Source organism: Formica exsecta, unplaced genomic scaffold, assembly GCF_003651465.1.
Source record: "Formica exsecta isolate Colony F162 unplaced genomic scaffold, ASM365146v1 scaffold451, whole genome shotgun sequence".
Classification (NCBI taxonomy): Eukaryota; Metazoa; Arthropoda; class Insecta; order Hymenoptera; family Formicidae; genus Formica; species Formica exsecta.
This window is the reverse complement of record NW_021851748.1, coordinates 524,375-537,671: the sequence shown is the minus strand read 5'-3', so window position 1 is coordinate 537,671 and position 13,297 is coordinate 524,375. Positions and strand designations below refer to the sequence as shown.

Sequence of the window (13,297 nt, the reverse complement as noted above, 5' to 3'; positions counted from 1 at the left end):
CCGCCGGGCAAGGTCAGGGTCAAAACGTCGGTGTCTCCGAGACCAGGCGACAGCGACGTGACTCTGGTTTAAGGTCAGTCAGGGCTTCGCGACCGATAGACGCCAGGCATCCCGACGCCTCGTAAAACGAAACGTCTGCGCGTGAACCGTTCGTGTAAGAAAACCATCCCCCGGCGAAGCGCTCTTCATCCCCAACCGCGAGTCCTCCTCGAACGAGAAAGTATCTCGCGCGCGTTACGACGCCGCTAGAAACCCTTAGAACGGCGATACGGTCTGTAAATCTCGACCGCAAACAAGCCACGTAATAACGTCGGGAAACGTCGGTGTGTATTTCTGGCAGAAAAAAAACTCGTTCGTAGAAGGGAGCGCGCGGCGCATCGGCGTAGCGTGTCGAGCGTCCCGGCGCGAAACGTGCGGACGCTCTCGACGCCGTTGCCGTCGAGGGTGACTATATCGGGGCGTCGCGACGCTTGCGCGGATTTCATCGACGATCAGCTGGTTGGAAGCTTCTCTATCGGGTGGAAGCGACGAGGAGGAACTCAGTCGAAGGGAAAAGGGGACGTGGAGAAAGCGGACGACGGAAGACGAAGATAGATAGACCGGGTTAAAAAGGGGAAGAGAGATATCAAGTCCTATATCCAGAATCCCTCGTTATACCTACCGCCGCCGTCGACGACGAGGGCAGTGCCGTTGTTATCGGCGTCGTCGCCGTCGGTTCACGACCACAACGACGGTGTAGTGTGCGTCAGTACGCGACCGTACGGTGCTGCTGTGCGCCGGCGAAGGTGCGCGACGTCCATAAGTTCGGTTCGATGAATCGTTCGCTTGTACTTTATCATAATGCGACACGTTCGCGTTATCATCGTCACGTTTCTTCCTGTCCCTCCACCACGTCGTCGTCTTCGGGCCGCCGCGGCCGCGCGTCGATCAGCCTCGCGCTCGCCGCCGGGCGACGCCGTCAAGACTTGAGAACGTCGCCGTTATTCGTGAACGGGGCGTAAGACGAGCAGCGTCGCGCGACCAGCAACGCTCCCGTCGTTTCCTCGTCGTCCGATATCGGTCGCGATCGGTGCCGCGCGAGTATCGGAGTCGCGTTAGTTTACATACGCGTTTGCTCGAAGAACCAATCGTGAGGACAGTCCAAGATTCCGAGCCAAAAAGGCTGCTGTTCTTGGCTCCTACAATCGCGATCGCAGTTGAGTCTTCATTCAATCTCGGGGCAGGTGCGTGTATCCTCAACGACAGTGCTTATACTCTGACGACACCGTTCCTTCGATGCTGCTCCGCGCATCGAGGAACATGGAGCGCCAGCAGCAGCTGTCATCGTAGCGCGCGATGTTTCTTGGCGCCCAAGCGGTGTGAGTCACGCTTAATTATTGCATTTGACGTTTTAATGATATACGGCCGCGATTTGTTATTGTCGTATATTGTTTCGGCCATAATCTGTACTTGATCGCCGGAGCAATCACACGAGGAAACAAGACTTGTTTAGTTTTGTTTCTCTCAAAAACATTGTATCCTTAAGGTGTCACTACAAAAACAATATTAGCTTTTGAACGAGAGGGACAAGTATACTCGAAATAAAATAAAATCATTTATCATTGAGAGAAAACTTTTATGTAAGATTTTACAAAGACAGAAAATTAATTGTCTTCGACAATTGTGTGTGACGAGAGAAGACAGAAAATTTTTCTACCCGAAGCGGATCGGCGTGCTCTGCTACATAGCGTGACCCAGGAAACGACCACACTACGGGGACACGCGCGAGACGTGGTGGTTGTATATATGTGTATATATGTGTGATCGCACTCGGAGGGTAGAACGAGACTCGTCGAAGTTAAAACCGCCCCTGTCGTTCCGCTACGCGGAGAGATTAGGGGAATCAGTCGCAGGGGATAGTTCGTATAACGCGCGAGCGTGTGCTCGCCGTTGTGGTGGTTCCTTTCTGATGGTACAGCGAGTGACAGTAGTGACTCACCGGCGACGGACGAACGCGGACGACGACGCGGACAACCGCCCACAGCAGAAGCACCGTCGTCGTCGTCTTCGTCTTCGACCCGTCGACTTGTTCCAAGCACCATGGGCATCGATGCGATGATCATCCCCGCGCTCCTCGTCGTCGTGCTCTGTTGTCCGGGATGCGGTCGCGCCGAGCTCGCGCGCTTCCACGAGTACGGATCCGCGGAGCGGATCCCAGCGGAGAAACATACCGCGCCGCAGGTCGACGCCGACGACTTCTCCGGCGATCCCTACAAAGCGTATCCCGGCCTGGACTTCGGGCCCATGGGTCCGGTCGTCCGCTCGGCTTCGCCGAACGACGCCACCCTGCGCAGCCTGTCATCGGGCAGCGACGACGACGCCGCGCAGCATCCTGAGGGCACGCAGCAGCTCGCCGCGCGTTCCGACGACTCTTCCTCGGATAAAGCCGTTGAGCAGTCACCGAAGCCAGAGTACCACATCATCAACGTCGAGTTTCCGCGCGTCGAGACGCCGTTCGTCATCGGAATATGGATCTTCTTCGCCAGTCTCGCAAAAATCGGTAAATATATCAGTGAACATATAATATCGCATGATACATGCGAAAAATAGTCGAAATTTATTTTCTTTCTCGAGATAATATAATCGGGAAGAGATACGTGTAGGCGTGAGATTGGTCTCTTTGGAACATATCGTTCAATGTAAACAACAAGCTTTTTGATATTTGAAAACAAATTTATTGTAGGTAATGACAGGCAGATATGACATTTGCGATAAACATTTCTGATAAATCAAATAAAGTCTTATGTAAAAGTTGATATGATTCGAAAGAACCAACATCTCTTATGTCTATGTATTTTCTCTCGAAACATTGGAATCGAATATACTTATCAGTATACTTATCTTTATTCTTTATGAGCGCAACAAATTTTTAAAACCAGATACCGTTGTTTTTTACTACGAATATATAACGTGATTTCTGCCATTCTTTAATAGATTATAATATATATAAAAAGATGCTAAAAAGAAAAAAAATTTCCTTTCTAATTATAATTTTCTATAAATCATTCTTACATAATTAAACTTTTTAAATCAATATTTTTAATATGCGCGATAAAATTAGAGACAATTAATTAAACAATGAAATATATGTAATATATAATATAATTTTAAACATCACGATAGAGACAACATATTATTTGAAAATTGTTATACTGTAAACATGTTTTGCATCCATTGTTATAATCAAAAATACATCTGTCACACTTTTATTATCTGCCTGTGCATATCAGACCAGTGTTAATTCTTATAGTAGTGGCGCTTTCCGATGCGAATACATTAGCGCGCATCATATTTTTCCGCTTGCTTACATAACAAAAAACGTGACAAACGTCATTGAAAACCAAGTTACAATACTCGTTAAGTTATGCAAGGCTCATTACACTTTTTTTGCTGCAATAAAATTCATTTTTAATAATTTAATATACATAGAAATATTTTCGCGCGGCATGCGAACAAAGAGTTCTCATTGCATTGAAAATATGACTAAAAATTTGCATTTCAACACATTTGACCTGTGATCCATTTCGTATAAATCAGCGCAAAATACATAACGAGTTCGCCTTCAAGCTCTTGAGAAATTGCTCGATGGAGTGATGACGATTTTTTTTTGCATTTTGCGATGAATAAAGATGTAGCTTTGACGCATCAAAAAATTTGAGAATGAAATATTTTGTAATATGTAGCCCCATCCTTGTTTAATACACGACAACGATGGCCCGACAAACTCGAACGTATATTCCATATTTACCGGATATCCGAGCAATATGACATTGTACTAGATAGATGCAATTTTTCCCTCCGATCCGTGCAATTTTACTCGCGCCGTATGCACGCGTAGAGCACATAAGCACGCGACCAAACGTGGTTAATCGAAGAAGAACAAACTGTGCCGCTGATATTTCTGTCGTTCGATGGTGAATAACGGTGAAAGAATTTCGAGTAAAAGCGAGAGAAGAACAAAAAAGATAAAGAAAAAAAAAATGACCCTGCACATCTACTCTCTACATAAAATTCCAGATTTTGTTCTTTTTATAGAATTGCAATAAATATTCTCTATCATATAAATATAAATGAAAATAGCTGAACTTGAATGCTTTCACAAATCTTGTTTTTGGCAATGAGTCAGCGTGATTTATACCGCTGTTTCATTCAACGGCTCATTTATTATGTTCGGGTTGCATACGATCGAGACAAAGATTCCACAAAAAAAAAGAGAAAAGAAATATATATATATATATCGAGTAACATAAAATATCCGACACATTCTTGAATGGCGCATATTGTTGTGCTATATAGCACGATGCGGCCGCACGTGGAACGGGTCACCACGAATTATCGTGCCGAGTGTAAAAAACTGCAGGGCACGCACGCGACCCCGTTGCACCTGCCGCTGGAATCTTTGTCGCATATCGGTCACAGCCATTATCAACGAGAGAATCGAGATCGAGATTTCTTGGTGAATTCAATTTCCGATGCTGTAAACACGGCTAAAGATCATTCTCACGTTTGTACGCTGAGAAAAAAAAATTGTTAACTTGATTAAATCCGTTCAACTAATTACCATTTTTTTAATTGAAATATTTAAATATTTAAGTCAAATAAGACATATTAAATCGAATATGACGTATATTTGATTTAAATACTTATTACATATTTTAATTTAAAAAATGGTAATTAGTTGAACGGATGTAGTCAAGTTAATAATTTTTTTTTTTTTTTCTCAGTTTGCAGCGTCGGAATTCGGAACTCTGCGAGAATCTGGTTCTCTCGTTTTCTCTTAAGTAACAAAAATATGACATTTAACGCGACGTTCGACGTTCGACGTTCAGGCTTCCACATGACGCCGAATCTCAGCAAGATCTTCCCGGAGTCCTGCTTGCTGATCACCGTCGGCGTGATCATCGGTCTCCTGCTGTTCCAGGCGAGCAGCGTCCACGTGTCACCGCTGACCCCCGACACGTTCTTTCTGTACATGCTGCCGCCCATCATCCTGGACGCCGGCTACTTCATGCCCAATCGGCTGTTCTTCGACCATCTCGGAACGATACTGCTGTTCGCCGTCCTTGGAACTATATTTAATACCATGTCGATAGGTCGGTAAGCGGCGACGACACTGCCGGCGCTTTCAACTGACGCACCGGGCAAATTTTCGACTCGAATTATTTCTTTTCCCTCGACGCGAGCCGGTCGTTCTAACTCGGACGCGATTTCGCCTCGCCCACATACATTGTCTGCGCACCTAGAAACGTAGACACATATCCACCCACCTATCTAGGATTCCCGGAGACAAAACTGACTGACGATGAGTATGTTATCAAAGTGATTTCAGGCATAAAATGACGTGAAATATAAAGATTGCTACTGTTAGAAAATTATGACGGCTTATCAGGACAGAACCAAAAAATAACTTAAGTCAGACTTAATAAATATAGAAGATTTAAATATAGAGGATCAACTTTAGAATTTACGATAAATGGATCTCGAAAAGTAAAAGAAAAGAATCAAATCTAAATTTAATATGCAATCTGTATACAAAATTACCAATGCTTTCGAGACTTTGTGTAATAACAGAAATGATCATAAAACGCGAAAACTAAATATGTCAATTAATTTATGCATGCATAAATTAATTTGTTGTTATTTGTGAAGAAGACATAGTAAAAATGCCGATTGATTCCGCAGAAATCGATGGAATTGTCATTCTTCGCTTCTGTTTTCGCAGTCTCTGTTTGCGCAGATGTTCGACTTTAGAAGGAAACGCAGTTTAAGGACGCGCGAACGAAAATAGCGCGTGCGTCGAAGAGAATATCGCGATGATACACGGGAACATATGCGTTATTCGCGTTTATATGGTGACTGTCACATCGCGGTGATAATTATTATCTCTAGTATATGATCACTCTATCACAACGATCGATAGAGTGATTATTTCGATGGTGACTTTATGATAATCTCGAGCGAAATTATCGCTGCTAAAAAAGGGAAAACCGGCGTGATGTTTGATCAAATATGAATCAAAATTTAATGTCCGATAAAATCTCGTTAAGAGATGCAGATATGACGGGGGGAAATAACGGGCACAATAATCGATTAGGATTTAAGACCTCATATATAAAGAGATTGTCAGTGTCATATTTTCAGGCAATTACTTTTTATTACAAGAGAGACGCCAAGACTAACTAAGATTAATAACAAAAATAAAATAAGAGTTATTCGTGTGATCATTTACGAATAAATTATGAATGCAAAAACCATTCTTTTTTATACTACTCTTTTTTATGTAAATAGATAGAATATTATAAGCTTTACCCGCGTACGCAAAAAAAAATTTTATTTTTAGCTCTTGTGGCCTTAATTTATATTAAATCTTCGATTATTTCAATTCTAATTTCGAATAATTGGATTTTATTTAATAAGCACACAGCAGTAGAAAAACGTTAAATAGTTGCAATTAATGACAATTTCGTTTTTTATTAGATTCTAATAAAAACTAATACCAGGCATTAAAATGTTGCCAAATGTCAAAATCATAACTGCTTATAATCTTAATTAATATAAAAATAAACACACAAATATAAAAAGACAAATTTCTCGATCAGAAAACAAAATCTCGATAATAATTCTTGAAGGAGCGCAAAGCAAGATAAAAGGGTGATAAAGGTCGCGATAAAACATGACATTCAGATATAATTATTTTTAACGACGTTTACCATAATTATTGCGATAAGTTCTAACAATCTTAACTGAAACGTTTCTAGAAACGTGTCATGCATAACTTCCAAGTAGATATAACTCAGTCTAAGTACAACAATAGCGGCGATCGATAATATGAATTTAAGCAGGTCTTAATTAAAGTACACGATTAGAGTAAATTAAAAACAATACCTAATCGTCCTGAATTCTCAAAAGACTTAATATCTCGAAGAAGGAAAGCCTTAACAAGTACGATAACGTGTGGGCGGGGCGCTGGTATTCGATAATGTAAATTTCTATCTTTGGCAACATTAATCTCTCTCTCTCTCTCTCTCTCTTTCTCTTTCTCTCCCATATCGCGGTAACGTTCAATGACTTCCACGAATCGATAGTATAATAATAATCTCACTAAATTGACAATTAACTCGGATGTATTGAAATTGGATTAAGAAGGATAATTTGACGATAATTAGTCCGGCTCGGTAAAAATATCAAATGTCAGATGCGCGTACTTATTAGACGAAACGCTGTATCTACTTTAGGTGCGTCATTATGGTTATTGGGGAAAAGCGGTATATTCGGTTGTGAAACGCCCATCCTCGACATGTTTCTATTCTCGGCGTTGATCAGCGCCGTTGATCCCGTGGCAGTGTTGGCCGTCTTCGAGGAGATCCATGTTAACGAGATACTCTACATCGTCGTGTTCGGAGAGAGTTTATTGAACGACGCGGTCACTGTCGTGAGTATCACATTATGTATTTAAATTTATATTACACAATCTTGTGTATGCCAAGGAATTTGCTACGTAGATAGTACGATAAGTCTGCAAGAATCTTTGCTTTTTTTTTTGTCGTGAACTATTAAAGATCTCCGAGAGATGAAGATTAAAGCCAATCAACTTTCGCGAATCTCTCTATGTCCGATAAATAGATAATTAGAAGGAAAGTGGGATATATCCACTCTTTCTCCTTTTGAAACAACAAATAATCATAATATGACATAATAAATAAAAATGTCTCTAACACGAGAACATTTTTAATTTTTAGAAATTTTTATAAAAGTAAAATAAAATAATTAAGTAAATTGAATACAAGCGCAAAGAGAAAAAATAAGTGAAGCACATATCTCTATCCGCGAAAGGGTTAATTTTTAACTATTTCAGTGATTGCGAACTATCGTGAATATAAATAATCAATAATATGTGACAGGAGAGAGACAGATAAGATCAATATAACCGCGATATCATTTTATATATGACCCGGTCTCTTGCTTTTCTCACACTCTTCAGGATTGACCCTGAAACTGACGTAGATTAATATTTTTCCGTCAAACCCCCACATTAGAATATCTGATACGTAGATGAAGATAGAATAGTAAAGCTTACTTGTGATTTCGCCAAACGACAAGCGACTCGTCAACCGAGCGATCGATATAATATCGATTACATTGTCCATAAGCGCGAGTCAAGTACCAAATACCTTCGCCTCGTTTAAAAATTAACATCGTATTTGCCAGTGAAACATACGATCTGTGATCTGTGACTTCATTTAAATAAAACAAAACGATATAATGCAAATGCTTGTAAACACGATCGTCGCGACGACTTGACTAAATGCACAGGCGCCTCGACGATTATTAATATCGTTCACGGGCAATTAACTCTCGAAAAGTATCTCTGCATCGCTCAACCAAAAATAAAAACAGCTAGGCAAATTTACATCGGTTACATCGGGAATTTCATTCGGTTACTCCATTTTTATTCATTACATAACGAGACTAAACATTCCATAAATAAATGAAATCAGTATATCACCGACTATTATTGTACTATATTTATAGTTAAATATTTTCATAGTACTTACGGGATCATTAAATGGTTGCTTGCAAAATGTTTCTTTTTATCGCGATAATTGGAGCCAGGCCAGAGCTAACGTAAGAATGATACGCGAGAAAGGTTGCTAACGATCCGCTGGCCATTAGATTCGCGCTGTATATGCGAAGCTAGCGAAGGAAAGTGTCAGAGGTTATTGAAGTTAACAACTTGAAGTAAAAGGCCATTTAATGTGGATGCGCAGGTGCTCTATCACATGTTCGAGACGTACAGCGAGATGGGCACCTCCAGGATCATCTACACGGACGTGCTATCGGGTTTAGCCTCGTTCTTGGTGGTGGCGATCGGCGGTGTGTTCATAGGTATAGTTTGGGGTTTCGCTACTGGCTTCGTGACCAGATTTACTTATCAGGTACGCGTGATCGAGCCGATCTTCATATTCGTGATGGCGTACTTGGCTTACCTCAGCGCTGAGATCTTCCACTTATCCGGTATATTGGCGTAAGTAAATAATCGTTTTCGTATTGCGTATTGAACATCTCCAATCCCGAGAAATAATTGCAACATCGCTAAATTAAAGGATTAATAGACTCGATGACAGTTCTTGATGGTCTTCATCATGATTCGAGAAATATTATTAATCGTGAAATAAAAAGTCATCAATGAATGTCGTTATTCTATTAGTTTGAAAATTAAAAAGAATTGAAATAAATGCGCTAAAGACTTGCCGTAAAGGAAATATTAAATGAAACAGCATCGAATAAAACGCTTTAAATAGTACGTTTTATTCCATCATAATTGCTCGCGTTTTCCAGATAAGATTGCCGCTTATGCTTTTTAAAATCCTCGAAATAATGACAACTGTCATGCTATTCATTCTATATCTCGCGACTTTTATTCCAGAATAACCTTCTGCGGTATTACCATGAAGAATTATGTCGAGGCCAATATATCACACAAGTCCCACACGACCGTCAAGTACACAATGAAGATGCTGTCGAGTAGCTCGGAGACAATCATTTTCATGTTTCTTGGTGTCGCCACAGTGAACAATACTCACAACTGGAATACATGGTTCGTCGTCATGACGATACTCTTCTGTTCCATTTATCGGGTTGTGGGCAAGTATAAAAGCCACATTTTCTAATTTTAGAAATTCTCCTCTACCTCTAACTTGCACTCTAAATGTTTATCTTTGAACAGCTATTATGGAATACTCAACTACTTTGAATTTTTGCACGCAAGTAATTAATTATGATTTTGAATTCTGTGCTCTTTTATATAAAAATCTACACGCATATATTTGCTTTCTGATATTCTAATTTATAAACTTATAGAATTTAATCAAAATTTTTTTAAGTAAAAAACCAAAATCACTTGAAAGATAATTAATTATCTTTAATCGCAAAAGGGAACATTTAGAATGTTTATAAAGAATATAAAAAAATTATTTTTAAATTTAAAAAGAGTTTAAAGAATTACTTTTTAAAATTAATGAATAACAAAAGCTCTCACTTTCTGTATGGTATGTGTGTGTGGTGCTTTCATTTAATTAATTGTTTTCTTAATAATAATATAACTTCAACTTGCAAAACTATTAGCGTGGAAAATAGTTGAAACAAAATTACAAGAAAAGAAATGAAGAAAAGTGTAGCGTGATAAAAATAGGGGATTCGTGTCGAAGAATTTTTACACAATCGCGCGGGCCTTGACCGAGAGTACGAGAACTGGACGGGCGTTAAGGGCATCGCTTTGCTAGCGAGTAAAACGACATGTAAGGCGATATGATTAAACGATGAAATCATAATGGGACTTAAGACAATTGACTTCTGCTTACACGAGCATCTTACGTCACGCGTATTAGCGCGTGCGACGCGCTTCACTTATGGCTTCTTCTCCTAACCGGACAATTCGTCGCTCGATCATGCGGAAAGTTTATGATAGGGGCGAGCCCGAAATGCCACGCGTTTGTTTCATTAAACGTTCAATTAGATATATTAGCTAGCGCATCTTCTTAATTGATAAGAATTATGCATTTGCAATTGAATAAAATCAAAACCAAGATATATGTGAACTATTCTATAAAATCGAGAATATATAATATCTAAAAATATAATATAATAAAAAATCAGTTTATATATATATATCCCTCTACAAATTTTTTTTTTAGTTGTAACATATATCAAATAATATTACAAGTTTCTGGGATGTGTATTACAGTTGTAATCACGCTTGATCCCGTGTGTTTCAGGCGTGATAGTGCTCACGGCGCTGGCGAACCAGTTCCGGCTGCACAAATTGGACAAAGTGGAGAAGTTTGTGATGTCCTATGGGGGTTTACGCGGCGCCGTGGCGTTCGCTTTAGTGCTTCTCATAGATCCCAAACACGTATCCCTGCAACCAATGTTCGTCACTACCACTATAGCCGTCATCTACTTCACCGTATTCATCCAGGTACGTTCGCGATTGTATATAAAATTGCGTACGATATATGATCGCGAACGGCATAGATCGATATACAAGAAAAGTCGATGCAAACTCGTTGCATAACGATGCGCGTGTTTCTCCATGAAGTGAAAGATATAGACCTTGCTCGAGTGAACCGAACGGACCCAGTTAGCGGTGAATCTTCCACGGAACAGATGATTCGTGCGTATTTTGAGACGCGACCAAAGGTAGCACGCGTGCATACCAAAAGGCATCTCTCTCTCCGACAGGTTATTTTATTTTCGGAACGAAGAACGCGAAGAGAAAAGTGAAGAGATCGAGGCTTCGCCGCTAAATCGATCGTCCGTTTGATCGACAATTAATGAGCGGCAAAAGAGTCCGATAAAGAAAAGCTGCAAAAAAAAAAAAAACAGAAAAAAAACTCGGCGCGTGTGTCTTTAATGGGCGATCGATCGGAAATCTAATATCTTATATGTCGCACACACTTGAGCATACACTTTTGTATCGAGCGTGTTATCAGCCGCTTTTCTTCGCTTCGGCGTCGACTGACAATCCTGTTCGCATCTCGCGACAAAATACAGGCTTAACGTCCATGCTCTTATTTTTAGGGCATCACCATCAAACCTCTCGTCAGGATCCTCAATGTCAAGAGAGCCGAGAAGAGAAAGCCGACAATGAACGAGAGAATCCATGAGAGGGTACGTTTCACAATTTAAGCATCTCGTAGACGTTTGCTATTGTTCGTAACTCGAAGATCGAGGTTATTGAGTTGATTTACGTTTTCGATTAAAATCTATATGAAAGTGTAAAAATTCAATAAGATTCTATATATTTGAAAAATTGCTATCGCTCCGACCAACCTGTGTTAGCCCTCAAATCCCGACGTATTTTTCTTCGACGAAACGACAGAATCAGCCGTACAATCGATACGAAGAATAAGGTCGAATTATGAAATAGGATAACGTTTGTCATTGTCAAGCCGCATTATAGAATGTGTACATAGCGGCAATTTTCGCCAGGACTTTGATACAGCATTCTGCTTACGTTTGCGTTTGCACGCGTAGCAAATCCTCATATTTTAGATTCGTGACACCTCGCATGTCTTGTTCGTCGCGCGAACTGAAAAATAAATAATCGTTTTTTTTTTAATTCTCAGATAATGGATCATACGATGGCAGGTATCGAGGATATTCTGGGAAAACACGGCAACTACCACGTGCGAGATAAGTAAGACGCTTAACTTTATTTATTCAACTCACTAATATTTAAAATCAATCAAACAATAATCTGCATAAAATTGTCGATAGCATAAACAGGAGCAAGATAAAACTAATGTGAATCTATATCTTTTATAGAAATGGAAGTAAAACTGTCATAAGTTTTTTTATTAAAATAAAAAATAATGAAGAATCGTATTTTCTAGTGTAAAAAAAAAATTGCATGCTTATAAAAAAGCTATTATAACAAAGTTGCAATTATTGTGATTATTGTTTACTAATTACTAATAACTAATCATCAGACTTTTCTATATCCTTTCGGTAAAAACAGCACTTGATCTGGTTTGCCGTAGGTTTAAACGATTCGACAATAGATTTATACGACCTTATCTCGTGAGAAATCACTGTGGCGCCGAGCCGAAAATTTTGGAGACCTATTCGAAGCTGGCGATGAAAGATGCGTTGGATTATATAAGAAGAAATGCCTCCACTATCGGCAATATTAGCGGCACCGAAAGTATGTCGGCGATATTCCGTAATTATAGTAATACCGGACACTTTAACGGAAGGTACGGAATTCTTGTGGTTTCCCTGCTGACAATTGTCGTATTAAATAAAAACGCGGTCTAATCACATTCTTTTTCTGTTTAGTCCCAGCTGCAGCCAACTCGAGGCCGGATGGAATATCGATCTTCAGGAACTCGAGTACAATCCTTCCAAAAAAGACCTAACGGACGCGAGAATTCACCATTTACTCGCCGAGGAGCTTTGTAAACCATACAAAAGGGTAAGAGATTATGATCAAATTTAAATTCTTTTAAATTTTTCTTCAGATATATGATCTATTGCATATAATATATTAAATATAAAATAGTGATTCTTTTATTCTATATTCTCCAATTTTTAATATTTCTTGATGAAATTTCAAGACAATTTAATTTTTAATGAAATATCACGACATTTATCTTGTTACTTAATTGTAACTTCAAAACTTATTTACTAGAACTTATATGTATATACAAAAAAAAAATAAAAAATAAATAAATGGATAAATAAATAAATAAATAAA

The 13,297-nt window shown here is 39.5% G+C and overlaps 1 protein-coding gene across 3 annotated transcripts in view; it reads left to right on the top strand.

Moving 5' to 3' along the window:
* The first annotated feature begins 311 nt into the window (after positions 1 to 311).
* LOC115240783 (probable Na(+)/H(+) antiporter nhx-9) overlaps positions 312 to 13,297 on the top strand; it is a 19,950-nt gene continuing 6,964 nt past the window's right edge. Inside the window, exons 1-10 of one of the 3 annotated variants that reach the window (XM_029816138.1) lie at positions 312 to 2,539; positions 4,869 to 5,132; positions 7,275 to 7,471; positions 8,808 to 9,064; positions 9,467 to 9,684; positions 10,815 to 11,017; positions 11,620 to 11,709; positions 12,168 to 12,238; positions 12,582 to 12,797; positions 12,880 to 13,015. In XM_029816138.1, the coding sequence (XP_029671998.1) occupies positions 2,080 to 2,539; positions 4,869 to 5,132; positions 7,275 to 7,471; positions 8,808 to 9,064; positions 9,467 to 9,684; positions 10,815 to 11,017; positions 11,620 to 11,709; positions 12,168 to 12,238; positions 12,582 to 12,797; positions 12,880 to 13,015 (2,112 nt within the window). In that variant the 5' untranslated portion in view covers positions 312 to 2,079. The remainder of the gene's footprint in view (positions 2,540 to 4,868; positions 5,133 to 7,274; positions 7,472 to 8,807; positions 9,065 to 9,466; positions 9,685 to 10,814; positions 11,018 to 11,619; positions 11,710 to 12,167; positions 12,239 to 12,581; positions 12,798 to 12,879; positions 13,016 to 13,297) is intronic. The other 2 variants (XM_029816139.1, XM_029816137.1) reach the window with 2 other exon arrangements.